At 41.3% G+C, this 21,161-nt stretch overlaps 1 protein-coding gene and 1 non-coding gene across 4 annotated transcripts in view; both read right to left on the bottom strand.

Annotated features, from left to right (window-relative positions):
* The window catches only part of Arpc2 (actin related protein 2/3 complex subunit 2), a 41,497-nt gene that overhangs the window by 8,203 nt on the left and 12,133 nt on the right, over positions 1-21,161 (bottom strand). For all 3 annotated transcript variants that reach the window (XM_042679090.1, XM_042679091.1, XM_042679092.1), the window contains exons 4-7: positions 19,625-19,737; positions 12,130-12,175; positions 6,746-6,932; positions 4,630-4,723 (exon numbers count right to left, since the gene is read on the bottom strand). In XM_042679090.1, the coding sequence (XP_042535024.1) occupies positions 4,630-4,723; positions 6,746-6,932; positions 12,130-12,175; positions 19,625-19,737 (440 nt within the window). The remainder of the gene's footprint in view (positions 1-4,629; positions 4,724-6,745; positions 6,933-12,129; positions 12,176-19,624; positions 19,738-21,161) is intronic.
* LOC122107591 lies at positions 14,772-14,903 on the bottom strand. Its single transcript, XR_006147377.1, has one exon. It is a non-coding gene; the product is annotated as a small nucleolar RNA SNORA63 (small nucleolar RNA).

The following is a 21,161-nucleotide window of genomic DNA, read 5'->3' on the forward strand; positions in this document are numbered from 1 at the left end:
TGGGTTTTTTGGTGGTTAATTGGAAGTAAGAGTTTCACAGTGACTTTTCTGCCCAGGCTGGCTTTGAACCAATGATTCTCAGATCTCAGCTTCCTGAGTAGCTACGTTTACAAGCATGAGTAACTAGCACCTGGCACACCAGCATTCTTTTTAAGAGCTCATCACCTGTCACTCTTAATTTGACCTCTCCAGATGTAAAAATCAGGCCAGTCCTCCTATGTTCTCATCCCAGACATTAGGGTCTCATAATCCCCACATACCTATATAGACAAGTAATACAAAGGACCTCTCTCAATGCAGACCCCAAAGAACGGAGTTTCCAGCAATGCCAATAATAGGACAATTCAAATTCTCTTGAGTGGGGCCTTCTAAGACATGGCACAAGCATGAAACTGAGGGTCTCTCATGTTTAGAACCCAGAAAATACTACCACATAGCCCTTAGTCTACAAATGTGCTGCTGCTGCTCATACATCCTCTTTTGTAACATCATCTCCAATAGCCAGACATAGTTGGCTTTATTTCCATATGGATAAAAAAAGCTTACAAAACACATTCAAACTGAAAAACATATTGTGACTTTTATCACAGATGAAGGGCTAATCTCCTTAGTATATAAAAAAGCTGAGATCAATGATCCAGTGAAAAAATGAAAATGGACATGTCACAGGAAAAGAAAAACAAATAGACTTTAATACAGATGGTTTGACTTTATACAAGAGGGTGCTGTTACCATTCTTAAACTATCAGAAGAGCAGAAATCCAAGTCTGACACTCAGGACAGTATGTACTTATCCACTGTTGGTAGGAGGGCAACGCGTCCTATGGAGAAGAAGCTAGCAGTATCTACCTAGATTACAGATAGACCCAGTGTTTCCAGCTCAGCAAACAACTATAGATATATACCTACATATGTAAATAGGCAAAAAAGGGTCCTCAAAATAACATCTTCACAACTGCCTGAGAGACTGTTGTCCACAACAATTCTTATGGATTATACTCCTATCTCCAGAGCCTAAGGGCTGGCTGGTCCAACTGCTTTTCATGGCATGAGTGTTGGAAATACCAGTGCCTATCAGGCTTTCTCTAGTACTTAGTAGTTATGTCCAGAGAGATAATATACCAGTGCCCAGCACCATACTAGAAAATCAGTTATAGCTTCCTGTGCTAAGCATTCATTCTTTCTTTCTTCTAACCCATAGTGAAAATGTATCTCAAAACAAACATGTGAGGGGTGCTGGTGGCTTAAACTAACAATCCTAGCTAACTAAGGAGGCTGAGATCTGAACCAGCAAGTCCATGAAATTTTTTTTTTTTTTGGGGGGGAGGGGGGGGGGCACCAATTCTGGGGCCTGAACTCAGGGCCTGGGCACTGTTCCTGAGCTTCTTTTGCTCAAGGCTAGCACTCTGCCACTTGAGTCACAGCATTACTTCTGGCCTTTTCTGTTTATGTGGTACTGGGAAATCAACCCGGGGCTTCATACATGCTAGGCAAGCACTCTACCCCACTAAGCCACATTCCCAGACCCTGAACCCAACCTTTTTACATTCCTAGATACCATTTAGCTTACAGAGCACCAGGACAGTCACTAAATGGAACACTAGTAAGAGGCTTTCCTTTTCCTTTAAAGTAACTGCCCTATACCACACCACATGGACTTTGATGTGAAGTTTAGCTACACATGAAAAAAGATATAGCCGGGCGCTGGTGGCTCACGCCTGTAATCCTAGCTACTCAGGAGGCTGAGATCTGAGGATCGCGGTTCAACGCCAGCCCGGGCAGGAGAGACCGTGAGACTCCTATCTCCAATAAACCACCAGAAAGCTGGAAGTGGCGCTGTAGCTCAAGTGGTAGAGCGCTCGCCTTGAGCTGAAGAGCTGAGGGACAGCACCCAGGCCCAGAGTTCAAGCCCCACGACCGATAAAAAAAAAAAAAAGAAAAAGAAAAAAGAAAAAAGATATAAATTGTTCTATCAAACATATCTCCAATAAACTCTTCAAGATTAAGACCTGTTTAAAGTAAAAAAATAAGTTGAGTTTTCCTGGGATGCAATGTAACAAGACTGTTAAGAAATCCAGCCAAATCTAATCATAGCTTTTAAAATTAGTTTTTAGTTTGGATTTAGCCCAATTTCTGAGCTACTGCATTGAATTAATTACCCTGTTAATTCTGCAGGAAAAGTTGATGAAATGGCTGTCTATAGAGGCTTTACTTTTAGGACCCAACAAATTGTGTGTGTTTGTGTATATGTTTATATCTAAATTCAGTATTATCAAAATGCTAGTGTTGACATTCCAATTTTTATGCAAAGGGATTCCCAAAATAGTTTAACCAGCCAAAACACAAAGGCACTAGAGATGAAGCAAATTGTGGAGATAATTTTGAACATGTCCCTAAGTCACTTAGAAGGCTACCGATCCCCCTACTATGGTAGGCATGGCTATTTTCCAAACCTGACAAAATGTTATTTCAGAATTGAAAAAAAATCTCATCAAGGGGCTGGGAAGGTGGCTCAGTGGTAGAGCGCTTGCTTTGCATGCATGAGGCCCTGGGTTCAATTCCTCAGCACCACATAAGCAAAAAGAAAAAATCCAGAAGTGGCACTGTGGCTCAAGTGGTAGAGCGCTAGCCTTGAGCTGAAGAGCTGAGGGACAGTGCCCAGGCCCAGAGTTCAGGCCCCACGACTGGATACCCCCCCCCAAAAAAAGAAAAGAAAAATCTCATCAATGTACCAAGGAACAGAATGAAAATATGAATTTCTAAAAATTTAACCACTGTACTAGACTGAATGCTAACTCATTTCAGAAGAAACCAGTCTGTATACCATCTGACCAAGGAGCCCTCATGTTCTAGAGCCAGGAACTGGCTGACAGACAAGATGACACAGTCAAAATGGGTATGAGCTGAGCCCAATTGTACCAAAAAAGCAGTGACAAAATGTCCTGACAGTAATGTCCTATATTACTCTTCCTAGCAGCTAAGCTTCTTCTTAGCTGTTAGTCACTCTATGGTGACTCAAACTCAGGCTTTCCCCTGTCAGGTCAAAAAATACATCTAATATAATTTTCCACTTCAAAATTTGCTATAGGGGCTGGGAATGTGGCTTAGTGATAGAGTGCTTTTACCTAGCATATATGAAACCCAAGGTTTGATTCCTCAGCAACACATAAACAGAAAAGGCAGGAAGTGGCACTGTGGTTTAAATGGTAGAGTGCAAGTCTTAAGCAAAAGAAGCTCAGGGACAGTGCCCAGGCCTGAGTTCAAGCTCCAGGATTGATTAAAAAAAAAATTGCTACAGATCATTCTGAAAAAACCTTAGGACTAATCCAAGCCAAGAACAGAACTTGCTACAAACCTGAGCAAAACCAGATGTTAGGAAATGTGATTACATTTTAGGTCAAAAACTTTATGGTACCCTGGCACTGGTGGCCCACACCTGTAATCCTAGCTACTCAGGAAACTAAGACATGAGGACTGGGGTTGAAAGCCAACCTGGGCAGGAAAGTCTGTGACACTTTTTTTTTTGGCCAGTTCTGGGGCTTGAACTCAGGGCCTAGGCACTGTCCCTGAGCTTCTGCTCAAGGCTAGAACTCTACCATTTTGAGCCATAGCTGCACTTCCGGTCTTCTGGTAGTTAATTGGAGGTAAGAATCTCCTGGACTTTCCTGGCTGGCTTTGAACCTTGATCCTCAGATCTCAGCCCAAGGCAGGTAGAATTTCAGGTGTTAGCCACCAGCACCTGGCCTCTGTGACATTTTTATGGCCAATTAATCAATCCCAAAAAAAGCTCTAAGTGGAGCTGTGGCTAAAGTAGTAGATCACTAGCCTTGAGCAATAAAGTGCAGGGACAGGACTCAGGTCTTGAGTTCAAGCTCCAGGTCTGACATAAAAAACAACCAATCACCAACAAATTCATGGTAGGAAGAATACTCAATATTCAGTTATAATCTAGAATGTTTAACAGCATCCAAATTGTCTTTTCATTCTATCCGGTGAGAGCACCAGAACGAGGTGTATAGATTGCCTGCTAAACAGATACAAGGCTGAGTTCAAACCTGGGTACTACAAAAAAGTTCAAAATCACAAAGTAAAAATAGAACACTCAAGCTAGGTGCCGGTGGCTCAAGCCTGTAATCCTAGCTACTCAGGAGACTGAGATCTGAGGATTGCTGCTCAATGCCAGTCCGGGCAGGAAAGTCCGTGAAACTCTTTATCTCCAATAGACCACCAGAAAACTAGAAGTGGCGCTGTGGCTCAAGTGCTAGAGCATTTGCTTTGAGCTGAAGAGCTGAGGGACAGCACCCAGGCCCAGAGTCCAAGCCTCATGACCGACAAAAAAAAAAAAAGAGAAAAGAAAAGAACATTCAATGTTATTAAATCTTCAATATCAACAGAGTTGCTGGTTCTCTTTTCCTTTCTTTTTTTCCCTTTGGATAGCAGGTCAAAGTACTTAGCCCAGAATGGCCTCAGACTTTCAAGACTGTTCTGCTTCCTGAGCATCTGGATTATAGGCATGTACCTATAATAAACGGTTTTCTTTTCTGGTTAAGGTGTACTTTGGTGCACTGGCATAAAATCACCATACCACTACCCACCGCGCCCCCCCCCCCCAAGATGTCTGCTCCATACCTGCATGAACACCTTTCCAATGACCACATCATCATCATCCTTAAACACTGTGCTGAAGACTACTGTGACTCTGTCCTTTTTAGATTCAACATACCTGTGGGGAAAAAACAGGAGAGTTAAGTACATAATTAGAATTGGGTTTTAGAAGTGAAGTAGAAGGTTAAATCCTAAGTTTCTGAATCCATAAAACAAGGGCATAGGGCTCAGTGGTAGAGTGCTTGCCTTGCATGCATGAGGCCCTGGGTTCGATTCCTCAGCACCGCATAGGCACAAAAAAAAAGCCAGAAGTGGCGCTGTGGCTCAAGTGGTAGAGTGCTAGCCTTGAGCGGAAGAGCTGAGGGACAGTGCCCAGGCCCAGAGGTCAGGCCCCATAACCGGACCAAAAAAAAAAAAAAAACAAAAAACAAAAAACAAGGGCATGCCAAAAGACTAGACTAGTTATTTGCAGTTAACAGAAGTCAGAATAAAGGGAATCCCAAGAAGTAGGAAGTACGAATGATCAAAGGGGACTTTACTAATTTACAAATATTAACTTATAATGTATGACACAGAATCTAAAGTACTTTCAGAACAGCACTTAAAATAATTTTTTTTACCCAGCTGCTGGTGGCTTACACCTGTAATCCTAGCTATTCAGGAGGCTGAGATTTTAGGATAGCGGTTCAAAGCCAGCTTGGACACGAAAAATGATTTTTTTTTTTTTAAATTGGTCATGGGGCTTGAGCTCTGGGCACTGTCCCTGAGCTCCATAACTCAAGTTGAGTGTTCTATCAATTGAGCCACAGTGCCACTTCCATTTTTCTAGTGGTTTATTGGAGATAAAAGAGTCTCACAGACTTTTCTGCCCCAGATGGCTTTGTATCCGTACATCTCAGCCTCCTATGGCTTTGGATCCGTAGATCTCAGCCTCCTGAGTAGCTAGGATTACAGGCGTGAGCCACTCGTGCTGGACAAGCCATGAAATTCTTTTTTTATTTTGTTGGTCGTGGGGGCTGAACTCTGAGCCTGGGTGCTGCCCCTCAGCTCTTCAGCTCAAACTAGCACCCTACCACTTGAGCCACAGCGCCACGCCACATCCAGCTTTTTTCTGCTTATGTGGTGCTGAGGAATCGAACCAAGGGCCTCATGCATGCAAGGCAAGCACTCTACCACTGAACCACCTTCCCAGCCCAAAGCCATGAAATTTTTTTGGGGGGAGGGGGAATGGGGGGTCCGACCAGTGGGGTCTGAACTCAGCCTGGGTGCTGTACTTCAGCTCTTCAGCTCAAGGCTAGTGCTCTACCACTTGGGCCACAGCGCCACTTCCGGCTTTTTTCTTTTTGCTTATGTGGTGCCGAGGAATCGAACCCAGGTCCTCATGCATGCAAGGCAAGCACTCTACTACTGAGCCACCTTCCCAGCCTGCCATGAAATTCTTAGCTCGAACAAACCACCAGAAAACAGTAAGTGGCTCTGTGGCTCAAGCGGTAGAGCGCTAGCCTTGAGCTAAAGAGCTGAGGGACAGCACCCAGGCCCAGAGTTCAAGCCCCTTGACTGACAAAATGAATAAATAAATTTATGTGTGTGTGGGGAGGGTGGGGTGGGGGGGGTTCTGGGGCTTGAAACTCGGACTGGGCACTGTCCTTGAGCTTTTCTGCTACTACTTGAGCCATAGTGCCACTCCTAGCTTTTTGGGAAGTTAATTGGAGATAAGAGTCTCAGGCTTTCCTGTCCAGGTTAGCTTCAAGCTGTGATCCTCAGATCTCAGCCTCCTGAATACCTAGGAGTCCAGGTGTAAGCCACCAGTGCCCTTGCAGAACACCACTTATAATACATTTTATTTCCTAGTATACATGAGATTGATGGAGGTAACTCAAGAGTTTCAATAACAGAACCCATGTCAGTTTTTGCTGTCTGATTTATGAGTGATACTCCATTAACCCGATTCAGAATTTTCTTTTATCTTTGTCAATTTTGCAGAGCAGAAGCAGTCCTATTTTTTGCCACTATCATTTCATAAGAAGAGCATTTCAGAGGGATTCACACAGGAGGGTTTCAGGTTTGACTGCACTATTCTCTAGGTGCCACCCTACTGTGACAGCCACACTCCAGCTTGAGAAGTGCATTTCATACTCACATGGTCTCATCATCCCTATAATGGATAACAGCCCTGTTTTCTCCTTCCTTGCCCTCTTCTTGGAACTGGAAGTATTTTTCAAAGACAGAGGCAAAACAATTTCGCTTCAACATGCCAGCCTGATGCACAATGGAATCCTTGGAAGCAGGCAGATTTTCAAGGTCATATAGCAAAGAAACATTGTATCCTGGAGAGAGAAGACAAATTACTCAGAAGTTACTGGATACATCAGAATGTCACAACAAAACACCTCTGTACAACTAATGCTAATAAAAATCCTTAAGAGGCTGGGCACTGGTGGCCTCACGCTTGTAATCCTAGCTACTCAGGAAGCTGAGATCTGAGAATCACGGTTCAAAGCCAGCCTGGGCAGGAACATCCATGTGACTCATCTCCAATTAACCATCAGAAAGCCAGAAGTGGCGCTGTGACTCAAGTGACAAAAAGCTAGCCTTGAGCTGAAGAGCTCTGGGACAGGGTCCAGGCCCAGAGTTCAAGCCCCATGACAAACCAGAAAAAAAAAAAAAAGTTGGAAGTGGAGCTGTGGCTCAAGTGGTAGAGTACTAGCCTTGTGCACAAAGAGGCTCAGGGACAGTGTCCAAGCCCCAGGACCAGCAAAAGAAAAAACTTTAAGAAGCCTCAAATAAATAAAAATAATTTGTTAGGCAATCAGTATCTAAAGACTATTACACAAGACAGATTTTTTTCAGGTTCCGATGACATGTCATTGTGTTTCACCATCATTTATATACCTCATACAGCAAAATGAATCAAAACGAAAGCTCAGTGTTTGTCAATATCTACAACTAATAAATGCTAAGCAAAAATCTTAATCAGCATTAAAAATGATTGATTACAAATAAGGAATATGAATAAGTCATAATCTAGAATCTTCAATAAGAAATACAGTGTTTTAGAGACATTTTTTTCTTGGTTGGTCATGGGACTTGAACTCAAGGCTTGAGCACTGTCATTGAACTTTTCTGATCAAGGCTAACTGTCAACTAGCCTTGAGCCACAGTTCCACTTCTGACTTCTTAGTGGTTAACTGAAGATAAAGAGTGCCAAGGACTTCCCTGCCTGAGCTGGCTAAGAACCTTGATCCTCAGATCTCATTAGGATTATAGGCATAAGCCATCCTCACCCAGCTGAGCTATCAATTTTTCTGATGGATTAATGTACCAATGTAGTCAGCATCTGGGTAGATGAAAACACAGCCACTTACATGCCACCACAAATCCTTTATAAGAAGCAGCCAGGTAGAAAACCCAAAGCACGTATTATACTTGTTTAATAACTTCCATTTGACTACACTCTTAACATTTTCAAACTGTTATTTCATGTGATCACCTATATTAAAATAATGATATCTAGTAAGGATATTGGAACTTGAATGTGTCTTGAGCTCCTGTTTATTAGCATTTTATGCTCAAGGCTGGAGCTCTACCACTTAAGCTACAGTTCCACTTCCACCTTTTTGCTTGTTAATTGGAGGTAAGAGAGTCAGATTTATCTGCCAGGACTGGCTTTGAACCTTGTTACTCAGATCTCAGGCATTCATTCCAGAGTGGCATGAGCCAGCAGTGCCGGGCAGTAAAATTTTACTTTTACTTTTTGTCCGTCATGGGACTTGAACTCTTGAGCCTGCATGCTGCCCCTGCACTCTTCAGCTCAAGGCTAGTGCCCTACCATAGGGCCACTTCTGGTTTTCTGGTAGTTTACTAAAGATAAAAGTCTCACGGGCATGGTGGAAGGGAGGGAAACTGGGAGAAAACAAGGGAGGTGGTAACCCTGTTCAACAAGAAATGTACTAATTACCTTACTTATGTAACTGTTACTCCTCTGAACATCATCTTTACAATAAAATTAAATTAATTCAACAACAACAAAAAAATAGCCTCATGGACTTTCCTGCCCCAGCTGGCTTTGAACCTCCATCCTCAGATATCAGCCTCCTGCTAGCTAGGATTACAGGATTACAGGTGTGAGCCATCGATACCCAACTAAAAATTTTATTTTAAAAGAAAAAGGCTGAACGAAGCAGTGATTTGGGGCTGGCTCAGTGGTAGAGTGCTTGCCTTGCATGCATGAGGCCCTGGGTTCAATTCCTCAGCACTACATAAAAAGGAAAAGCCAGAAGGGGTGCTATGGCTCAAGTGGTAGAGCACCAGCCTTGAGCTGAAGAGTGCAGGGATAGTGCTCAGGCCCAGAGTTTAGCCCCCACAACCAGCAAAAAAAAAAAAAAAAGCAGTGACTTGTTCAATGCAGGACAACATATGGGTAGAGGCTATTCTGTTTTAAGCTGAACAATACAGAGTTTAAATTCTGGTTTTATCACCATATGGCTTTGAAAAATAACCTAATCTTTACAATTTCCTCATCTGTTTAAAATTAAGGGTATGTAGACAGGGAGGACTGTTGTGGGCATTAAAAGAACATAAAAAAGTGGCGCTGTGGCTCAAGTGGTAGAGCGCTCGCCTTGAGCTGAAGAGCTGAGGGACAGCGCCCAGGCCCAGAGTTCAAGCCCCACGACCAACAAAAAAACAAAAAATAAAAATAAAAGAACATAAAAAGCTAGGTGCTGGTGGCTCCTGCCTATAATCCTAGCTACTCAGGAAGCCAAGAGCTGTAATGTGGTTGGAAGCTAGCTGGGGCAGGAAAGTCCATGAAACTCTTATTAGAGCATTATTAGTCTTGAGCACAAAAGCTCAGGGACCGAACCCAGAGATCAAGCCCTAAGACTGTCACAAAAAGGGAGGGGGGTAAGGAAAGGAAGAGGGAGAGGGGGAGAGGGAGAAAAGAGGAGATGAGGAGGGAGAGGGGAGAGAGAGAGAGAATAAAAGAAAACTTAAGGTAGGCATGGTGGCATATGCCTGTAATTTGAGAATTAAGTGAGGCCGAGGCAGAAGGATCCTGAGTTCCAGGCCACTAAGGATTCAAGTCACATTCTAGGCAACTGACAGGAATAGTTTTACTAGAGCTGTAACAATCTCGCACTTCTCAATATTTCAAATTTTTATACTACTGCATTTTTTCCCAAGAGCATTCCAAAGATCTGTTTTTATTGTTGTTCTTTTTGATCTATCCTCTTTGAGGGTAAGCTATCTAAATCTTTTTTTCTACATAATGCTTAGCACATATTTGTCATTTTAATGTTAAATAATCACTATTGTGTTTTGGGTACCTGAAAAGCCAGTTAGGCAAATAGATGGCTATAAGAAAATTAGAAATTAGATTTCAAGAAGGAAAGTTAAAGTTTGCTGTCTAATAAGTCAAATGAAATCAGACTGTACTTCTACGAATTCCTTGCAATTTGGCAATGTCTGTGCTTCTACAGGATAGTAGAAGACAGACCCAAGGAGAGAAACATAAGCTATGTGTCAGGATCCAGTTGTGATAAGCATGGCCAAGTTCCAACGTGTATTCTAGATCTGTGTTGTGCAGCACTGTGACTTGAGCTCCAGGCCTCACGCTATTTTTTTTTTTTGGCTTACAGTTGGCGATCTACCACTTAAGCTTTGCTTCCACTTTTAACTTTTTGCTGATTAACTGGACATGGACATCTCATGGATTTGTCTGCCTAGGCTGGCTCTGAATCTCTTTTCAGATTCTAACATCTTAAGTAGCTAGGATTATAGGAGGGACTACCAGTGCTCAGCTGTTTTTTTACTTATTTAAATTCTTTGATTCCTTTTAAAACCTACAGTGTTATCTACTTCTTTGCTGTTTTTTCATGTGGGTCCTGGGCTTAAACTCAGGCCTGTGCTCTGTCCCTGAGCTTTTTTGCTTAAGTTAGTTCTCTACCTTGACCCATAGCTCCATTTCTGGCTTTTTGATGGTTAATTGGAGATGAGTCTCACAAACGTTCCTATCTGGGCTGGGAAGGTGGCTCAGTGGGAGAGTGCTTGACTTGCATGCATGAGGTCCTGGGTTCGATTCCTTAGCACCACATAAGCAAAAAAGAAAAAAGAAACCGGAAGTGGCGCTGTCGCTCATGTGGTAGAGCGCTAGCCTTGAGCTGAAGAGCTGAGGGACAGCATCCAGGCCCAGAGTAGAGTTCAGGCCCCACGACCAGACTAAAACAATAACAAAATAACAAAAACAAAACAACAAAAAAACACAAAATGTTCCTATCTGGGCTGGTTTCAAACTGAGATCTTCAGATCTCAGCCTTCCCAATAGCTAGATTACAGGCATAAGCCATAGGTACCCAGCTTATTTACTTTATTATTTCTATGATGCACTTGTCCCATCAATTTGATGATTAACATATTTCAGTATCATTTATAGACTGCTTTCAAAGTTTCCATCCAAAAATATTCCTGGCAACAAGGTGCACTGAAAGGTACCTTTATTAGAAAGAAGCAGGAATCCAGGGAGGTGAAGAATTCTAATGTGGGTGGCTAGGCAGTGTCATGTGAAGGTGGAACACCACAATGAGTGCTGTTAAGAGAGAGACACAGGGGGATCTTCCTTTTCACAACACTCTGCTAGCCAAGATCCAAGAACGTTTAAGCAAAAAAACATGTCCAAATGGTCCTGCTAAATGGTCTCACTCTGGAAACCCCACTGTCTCAGAAGCTGAGACAACATTAGAGGGGTGAAATGCTGTTCACCTTTAAGCTAGTATGTTATAGTTGTGCTACTTAGGGATGGAGCAGTTCACAGCCATGTCTTTAACAATGAACACAGCGATCCTCTATTATAAGGATGAATTAAAAAGAGGAAGGATATTTTTGAAATTTGAAATTGTAAGAATAGTATGAATAGTCCTCTTCTCCAAATATGCGCTGTACAGAAAAAGGTATTATTAGGGGTTGTGAGTAGGAGTTTACATTTGTTCAGTCATATCAAGGGCATTTTAATCACCATGAGCAAACAAAGGTAGCCCTACAGCTGAGAGGTTAAGTCAGTCATTTTTAGCAACATCAAATATAGTTTAATAATGGCACATTAATTCTGTACCACCTACTAGATACCACATGCAACGAAACAGAGCTCCTAATAAGGTATATTTATGGAAGGAGTTGAATTGAGAACTAGGCTTCCAAAGAAATATCTGGAAAGTAATATTTAAATGAAATACTTTAGATGAAACAAGATTAGGGACTAGGAAGGTGGCTCGGTGGTAGAGTGCTTCCCTCGCATGCATGAGGCTGAGTTCGATTCCTCAGCACCACATAAGCAGAAAAAGCTGGAAGTGGCGCTGTGGCTCAAGTGGTAGAGGGCTAGCCTTGAGCTGAAGAGCTGAGGGGCAGCGCCCAGGCCCAGAGTTCAGGCCTAATGACATACAAAAAACAAAAACAAAAAACAAAAAAACCCAAGATTAGAACAAACAGTACATGTTTCCATTATCATTCCACAGTTGTCACATAATTACATACCTGATTCTGGGTTTACTAAGAAGCTTCCGTACACCCTCTTTAACAACTATAAAATTAAAGAAAAACAAAAGTTAATCCAAAATCCACAATGAACCTGTCAAGTTCTTTCAGGAGAGCATTTTTCTTAACTTTCATTTGGGGGGCGGGAGGGTAGGAAACTAAAGGGACAAGTGGATTTATCTAAATCGGGTCCTTCATTGAATGGGATTAAACTTCAAAAAACTAATCACCCACTCAGTGTTTCTGTTCTCCTTGGGATCCTACATAGCACCCAATCATTTTTGTTTTCAAAGAGAAGCATGACAAATACAAGGGAAAGGATAGATTATGTTAGTATCAACTAAAGATAGGCTGAGCCACTAACCCAGGTGAATGAAGAGACAAAATAATTGCAGGGAACAGATTTCTGTTAGTCTGCTAATCTTGTAAGCTTTAAAATATTTTAGTTCATAAGCAGCTTTAAGGCAAAATAAAATGGATAAAAACTCAGTGAACTATTAATATCGGTGACTCCACAGACATTACCCAGTGTTTTCCCAAACTGACACTCATTGCTGGCTACATTCCAGCCTTTTGAAGTAGATGACAAAAAAACAAAAACAATAAAGCAGTTACGCCTTCCTATTTTTTTTCTGCCAGTGTGACTGCTTCACCTGGCATAATTTGCTGGACTGACATGATTTATGAAACAGAAGTTTCTGATGAAAATCTGATATAAATGTTGTAAGTGATACATTAAACAGTGGAAAGGCACTTATTGGGACATAGAAACAAAGTGTATTAGTCACTGGCAACCTGAAAGAGCTTTTTGGTGTTTAGCAATCCTGATATTTAAAAAACAACAACAAAAAAATATCTGGGCACTGGTGGCTCACTCCTGCAAATCTACTTAAGAAGTTGAGATTTGAGGATCCAGGTTGGAAGCCAGAACAGGACAGAAAAGCCTACAAGACTCTTATCTCCAACTAACTACCAAAAAAGCTGGAAGCAGAGCTGTGGCTCAAATGGTAGAGGGTTAGACTTGAACGAAACAGCTCAGGGACAGTGCCTAGGCCCCAAGTTCAAGCCCCATGACTAACACAAAAAATTAAAGTAAGAATAAAAAATTGACTTGTTTCTGGGCATGGTAAGGAATCTTGTAATTTGTCAGCACTAAGGAAGTTAAAAGGATCACTAGGACAGAGCTAGCCTGAAATACATACATGAAACTGTCTTAAATAAAACCAAACCAAACAAAAACCAGACAGGGAGTATTTACTAGAAACCCTCATTAAAAATTTGTAACGAAGGAGGAAAGGTGCCAAGGTAAAACTAGAGCCAACATACTAAAATTCAGTACTATAACAGAATTCAGGATTTTTGTCTTTAAGTCCATTTCTAATACTCTCTCATCACAAACAACTTTTTTTTTTTTTTTTGGGTCCGGTTGTGGGGCCTGAACTCTGGGCCTGGGCACTGTCCTTCAGCTCTTCAGCTCAAGGCTAGCGCTCTACCACTTGAGCCACAGCGCCATTTCCGGCTTTTTTCTTATGTGGTGCTGAGGAATCGAACCCAGGGCCTTGAGCATGTAAGGCAAGCGCTCTACCACTGAGCCACCTTCCCAGCCCCCACAAACAACTTTTAATTAATGTAAGTTATCAAGTTAAAAATGAAAGCCATACCCAGATGCCAGTGGCTCACTCCTGTAATCCTGACTATTAAGGAGGCTAAGATCTGAGGATCACGGTTCAAAGCCAGCCAGGAAAGGAAAGTCCATTACACTCTTCTCTCCAATTAACCATCAGAAAAACCATAGGTGGCACTATGACTCAAGTAGTAGAGACCTAGCCTTGAGCTGAAGAGCTCAGGGACAGAGCCTAGGCCCAGTTCAAGCCCCATGACCAAAAAAAAAAAAAAAAAAACCAAAAAACAAAACAACAACAAAAAAAAAACCAACCCCCTCAAAAAACATAAGCTTCTTCTGTCTTTTAAAAAAATTATATATTTTAATTATCTTTCTTTTCAATTGAAAATTATATAAATAAAATCTTATTAACCAATAATAAAAAGACAAATAACCCAATTAAAAATGGGCAAAAGAATAGACATTTCCAGATAGAATCTTTGCAATTGGCTAATAAGTAGATGAATGTCATCAGAGAAAGTACAAATCAAAACCTCAAAGTTGCTGTCTTAATATTAAGTTATACATGCTTGTTTAAAATAATTTCAGTAGCAAGAGAAACATAGGCAGTGCTACTAGGGTCCAGCTCCATGCAAACAGGACAAGCAAACAAAAGCATACAAATATAAGCAATAAGCATCCACAGGAATACCAATTTTTTCATCTTACTTTCTATGCTCTAGGGAATATTTAAAAACAACAAACAAAAAGAAACCATACATTTTATGTTTCCTTTGAGAAAAATACTATCATATGGTAAAGTTCTTCAACCCCAATTTATTCTTTTTTTTTTTTCTAGTGGTGCTAGAGACCAAACCCAGGGCTTTGTGCATGCTAAGCAAGTGCTGCCACTGAACTACATCCCAGAGTGTACTCTTTGTTATTTGGGAAGACCTAGTTGCTTGTAAATAAGTCTATTGAACAATATTTTCATAATATTCTATATACTGATTTAATTATTATTTTTTATTTTCATAACATGTATGAGACAAAGCATCCCTGGCTGCTACAGGAGTACAGCAGACAGGTATAGTTAAGAAACAACTTTAATCTGAACAGGGCAAACAACAACACAGTTCCTAACAGCTACACTGTAGTCTCAATCCTGCTGCATTTACTTATTTTTCTATAGCTGGAAAATATTTCCAATCTAAAAAAAATACGATACTAGCATGGCCCTCATCATGAACCCATGATCATACTTCCTTACATAAAGGCAAAAGGTAAGCAATGCCACATATATTCCTGGTTGCTAACCACACAACCACCAAGAGGGATCTCTTTTACAAAATAGGAACTAAAAGGAGGTTTCAGGTAATAGTGTTTCATGGTCACAGAATGTTAGTGGTATACAGCGATTTGATCTTCAGGTGTTCTAACAGTTTTGGAGAAAAATTTAACATGTTCATCCACAAGAATTTTAACCAGCATGCAATTCTGTACTACATGTATTACTGGTACTTGAAGAAAGGGGAAATCAAGCTAGGTGACATCTGTAATCCTAGCTCTGATAATCACTGTTTGAAGGTAGCTTGGGCAGACAAATCCAAGAAATTCTTATCTCCAATAAACCAGCAAAATCTGAAGTGCAGGTGTGCCTCAAATGGCAGAGTGCCAGCCTTAAGCAAAAAAGGCCAGCTAGAGCACAAGGCCCTGAGTATAAGCTCCAGTACCAGCATCAAAAAAGTGTGTGGCCACCTGTAATCCTAGCTACTCAGGAGGCTGAGATCTGAGGATCGCAGTTCAAAGCCAGACCGGGCAGGAAAGTTCATGAGACTCTTATCTCCAATAAACTGCTAGAAAACCGGAAGTGGTGCTGTGGCTCAAGCCGTAGAGCGCTGAAGAGCTGAAGAGCACAAGGACAGCACTCAAGCCCAGAGTTCAAGCCCGACAAAAAAAAAAAAGAAAACCTGAAGTGGTGCTATGGCTCAAGTGGTAGAGCATTAGCCTTGAGCAAGAGCTCAGGGACAGTGCTCAGGCCCCATGACTCACTAGAAAAAAAAAAGGGGGGGGGGGGGTGGACCAGATGTAGGCGAAACTGCAGCCCTTCAATTAATTCCCTACTTGCTAAGATAATAGTGATATGCATGAAGTCAACATAATCAGCCAACATTTTCCTGCTACTTCACTTGCATCTTTTTTCCCCCCTTTTTTAAGGCATGTTTTTGCTAGTTGGTAGCCCAGGCTATCTTGAATTTAGGATTTTCCTGCCTCAGTTTCACCATACCCATGGATCTACTTGTACTTTACTTATTTTTGTGGGTCATGGGGCTTGAACCCTGGGCCTGAATGCTGTCCCTCAGCTTCTTCAGCTCAAGGCTAGCAGTCTACAACTTGAGCAACTGTACCACTTCCCTTTTCTGAGTGGTTTATCGGGGTTAAGAGTCTCATGGACTTTACTGCTCAGGCTGGCTTTGTACCGTGATCCTCAGGTATCAGCCTCCTGAGTAGCTAGGATTACACCAGGTATAAGCCTCAGTGGCTGGCTTTACTTGTATCTTAAATCACAATTCATTCATAAACCTTTTTATGTGGGAGTGTTTTCACATTTACTTTTGTATTAATAATTTAGGATTCAGAAATGTAAAATACTCAGAAATCTTTCTTTTGGAAAATTCTACTTAAAAGTAGTAGAAAGCTGGCTGCTGGTGGCTCACAGCTGTAATCTTAGCTACTCAGAAGGCTGAGATCTGAGAATCGTGGTTCAAAGCCAGCCTGGGCAGGAAAGTCCCTGAGAATCCTATCTCTAATAAACCACCAGAAAACAGGAAGTTGTGCTGTGGCTCAAGTGGTAGAGTGCTAGCCTTGAGCTGAAGAGCTCAGGGACAGCACCCAGGCCCAGAATTCAAGCCCCACAACTGACCAAAAAAAAAAAAAAATCATACTTCATTTTCAAATTTGTGCCTCCGTTCCTAAGATACCAGATGAGTGGAAGAGACCTATTCACTCCTTGCTGTTATGATCTTTCCATTCTAGCAGCAGAGACCTTCAGCCTTTTAAAAGGGCTGGGTGACAAAGTAATAAGCTTCCTATGGTTATCACAGGCTGGTCACTGTTTAACCAACCCAGGGAACCATTTACTGCATGCCTGCTATATAGCACAGTGAATGCTACCTACTCCACCCACTTAAGTGGGTGTGTTAGTTCTTTGACCCACAGGATAGCTACAAGAACTGCAATGTGAAGGCACAAGTGCCTCTGATTATATAAAATAGTATTTCTCAAAATGAACTCCAGGAAATGGAAAGAGGTTTTGCCTTTGTTGCTGTGTCTTTTCCTTTTGTCTTGTTTGCTCTTTTGTCTTTGAGAGGCTAAGGGGATGGGGCACAGAAATGGAAAAACAATAAGTGAACAAGTGAAGCAGTGGTACTCACTAGACACTCTGTTGAAACTTGTAGGTGGGGACTGGAGGGAAAAACTGGGAGAGTGATGGAAGGGGTGACATTGTCCAAAAAGAAATATACTAATTACTTGACTTATGAAACGGTAACCTCTCTGTATATCACCTTTATAATAACAACAACAATAAAAAATAATTGTAATGTGTTCTGGAGTTCCATTGTGAGCAAAGTACAGGTACGGTGCCACCTGGAAGGTGCATCAGGAATTTGATACTAGCCTGGACTTAATAGTAAGATTGCCCAGTCAATCAAATCAATCATTCTAGTCAAACATTTCCTTCTCTTTCCTGCAGAATTATCATTGCACCTAGACCTTTAAAAAGAGGACTACTGTCTAGGAAAATAATTACATAACTTTGTAGTTATCTGTTCAAATGTTTAGCACTTCTTTTCGGGCAGTCATCCTAAAGCTAATCAAGAGGAGGACTTCCTGGACAGCCCTGTTTCCCTGTGCTTTTTATCTGGTAGAGAAGAGCTACCCACTTCCCTTACATAATAACAGTCCTGGGGCTGGGAAGGTGGCTCAGCGGTAGAGCGCTTGCCTTGCATGCCTGAGGCCCTGGGTTCGATTCCTCAGCACCATATAAGCAAAAAGAAAAAAGCCAGAAGTGGTGCTATGGCTCAAGTGGTAGAGCGCTAGCCTTCAGCTGAAGAGCTGAGGGACAGCGCCCAGGCCCAGAGTTCAGGCCCCACGACCAGACCAAAAAAAAATAATAATAATAATAATAACAGTCCTTCATAAGTTTCCAAAAGACTAGGTCTTTCTCTTAAAAGATTCCCCTTTTGGGCTGGGAAGTTGGCTCAGTGGTAGAGCGCTTGCCTCACATGCATGAGGCTCTGGGTTCGGTTCCTCAGCACCACATAAACAGAAAAAGCTGGAAGTGGTGCTGTGGCTCAAGTGGTAGAGGGTTCGCCTTGAGCTAAAGAGCTAAGGGACAATGCCCAGGCCCAGAGTTCAAGCCCCAAGTGCTCACCTTGAGCTAAAGAACTGAGGGACAGCGTCCAGGCCCAGAGTTCAAGCCCCATAACTGACAAAAAAGAAAGAGATTCCCCTTTTTTGGGCAAGGTGCCCCAAATTCAACTTCTCTAAATGTTTCTTCTTGAGCTGAGGGAGTAAATTATTTGCATCTGAATAACTGAAGAAGTGGTTCTATGTTGCAGGGTATTCTGACATGTCTAATTTTAGTTTTATAACAAAAAAATTATCAAGCTTTTGATCATACTTTATAGCTTTCCATTACATAATTTTTAAACTATTCAAAACTACTACTCTTTGGAAAGAAAAAGAAATGGCTGTATATCTTCATTCAACAGATTAAAGACAGCTTAGTTTGTTAAAACTAAGATATTTGAAAACTGATTCAGGAACTGAGTCATACTTCCTGCTTTGAGACACAACCACAATGTGAGCGTACTGGTGTAACAGTATTTTCTTTCTTCCATAAATGGCATGTCCCAGAGCAAATATAGTTCAACGGGAACCAAACCTGCTTTTTCGGCTATTGAAAAAGCTAGTCACAAGGCATGACCATTAACGTTTCACAAGGTTTGTATATCCTGTCTAATTTTCCCTAAGGTAGTTGTAAGGAAGAAGTATGTCAAGGGGCCAGCTCTAAAGAACACTAACTTAGGCTGGGCACCAGTGGCTCACGCCCATAATCCTAGCTACTCAGAAGGGCTGAGATCTGAGGATTATGGTTCAAAGCCAGTCTGAGTAGGAAAGTCTGGGAGACTCTCCTCTCCAATTAAACACCAGAAAAACGGAAGTGATACTATGGCCCAAGGTGGTGGAATATTAACTTTAATTAACCTTAAGCAAAAAGAGCTCAGGGCCAGTGTGTAGGCCCTGACTACAAGCCCCATGAGTGACAAAAAAAAAAAAAAAAAAAACTGTAAAGGGAAGTTACTTTTGACTAAACTTCAAAGCAAAAGCTTAAGATTATAAAATCTTAGCATAGTTATATTACTGCCTCCATGATGTTCTAAAATAAGAACAGAACCTATTTTATTCTTACAATAGCTATTTTTGTACTAGTTAACAAAATACTTATTCTCTGCTATTTAAAGAAAAGCTAACTTATTTTGTCTTTGTTCCCATTGTTTGTAAAATATTGGTAACCTATTTGGAGAAAATGGTAAAATCCCTTTAAGATATTGATTAAGTTATTAAACGTTGGTTACAGAACATCTTTATTTCTCCAAGTTAAAAAGCACACAGGCAAAAAGCCAAAATCTTTTCTGGGAAGCATTTCTTTTCATGGTTATAGGAAATGAAGCCAAGAGCCACTTGGCTAGGTGAGCAAGCAAACTGTGCAGAGTGGCTGGTGTCTTGTGTGTGGTAGGGATGACTTAGTACCAAATTCTACTGTGAGAGTAAAGCTGCCAACAAAAGGTGAGGGTAAGAGTCCTAGAAAAATGATGTGGAACTTACCTCATCAGCACCATGTGCCTGAAGTTCCTTGTAGAATTTCAAAGAAATACTGACCATCACTTTTGTTTTATCCCCATTAGGATTTGAAATATGATAGAGGACTCCATCAAAATCTGTGAGGAAAGCAAATAAAATGACTTACCCTGGGAAGAAGGAATGATCTCTCCAAGCACTTACCTTAGATCAGGCCACAATAAAGACCTTTTGTTACAAAGACACTTGTAAAACAATGGTCTATTTTAAAATCCCGTGAGCAGTCAGCAAAAATACCTCTGCATAATGTACCTCTTTTGTTCTTTCCTAAACTTAGAAAGCTACTATTTTTACCTTAACCATAGCTTAGTCCTAAAAGAACTTTGTAAGACCTTTATTGTGATGCATTTTATTTATTTTTTATTTTTATTATTGTGGTGCCCCAGGGCTTGAACTCCATCTGGGTGCAGTCCCTGAGCTTATCTGCTCAAGGCTAGCACTCTACTACTTGGAGCCATAGGGCCATTTCCGGCTTTCTGGTGGTTATATAGAGATAGTATTATGGACTTTCATGCCTGGGTTGGCTTTGAATCTCAGATCTCAGTCTCCTGAGTAGCTAGGCATGAGTCACCAATCTCTAGCTTTGTAATGCATTTAGTTTATTATTATAGAAGTGATATACACAGGGGTTACATTTATATGTGTCAGGTCATAAATAATTTCCATTTATATGGTGTCATCGGTTCCCTTATTTAAAGATGACCTTTTTTTTCTTTTTTGGCCAGTCTTGGAGCTTGAACTCAGGGCCTGAGCACTGTCCCTGAGCTTCTGCTACTCAAGGCTAGCACTCTACCACTTGAGCTACAGCGCCACTTCTGGCTTTTTCTATGTAGAACTGAGGAACCAAACCCTAGGGCTTCATGCATGCTTAGCAAGCACTCTACCACTAAGCCACATTCCCAGCCCCAAAGATGACTATATTTAAAGAAATGTTGCCATGTTTAAACTTTTTTCTTCTTATCAAATATCCAGTCAACTGTTGAAATGACTTACTGTCTCAAAAAAATTTTAAACTCAACTGTCTTTATTTGGGTTAGGAGCCGAGATCAATATAATAGATATGACTATGTTTTAAGTCTTTTGTAATCTCTAGGCCTCTCTCTTGTACCACACCATGGATGATTCAGTCTGGGTCTTTCTTGAAGCTAGGTGTAAGTGCCATCACTTTGGGAGCTAGAAGGAGAGTCATGGATTATGAGAACTGTGGTATTGCTAGTTAGTAAGAGTGGACAGAGATGGTGCCTTTCCTTAGAACCACAGATACTACCTTAGAACTCAGCAGTTATCTAAGATAATCTAATCAAGCACTCCATTTTATAGAAGTGGCTGCACTATCCCTCAGAGTTCACACAGCAAGTAAGTCACAGCCACCAATTCTGCATAACAATGAAGGGCAGTAGCATCTCTCCGATTTAATGAGGGGGGGCAGGTTGAGGGGCAATTACCATGCTCCTACTTCTCCTACTCTAGCACTAGGCAAACTTAGATGATAGCTACTAAAAAA

The sequence above is a fragment of the Dipodomys spectabilis genome, unplaced genomic scaffold (assembly GCF_019054845.1).
Source record: "Dipodomys spectabilis isolate Male_0828 unplaced genomic scaffold, ASM1905484v1 ptg000051l, whole genome shotgun sequence".
NCBI classification, from domain to species: Eukaryota; Metazoa; Chordata; class Mammalia; order Rodentia; family Heteromyidae; genus Dipodomys; species Dipodomys spectabilis.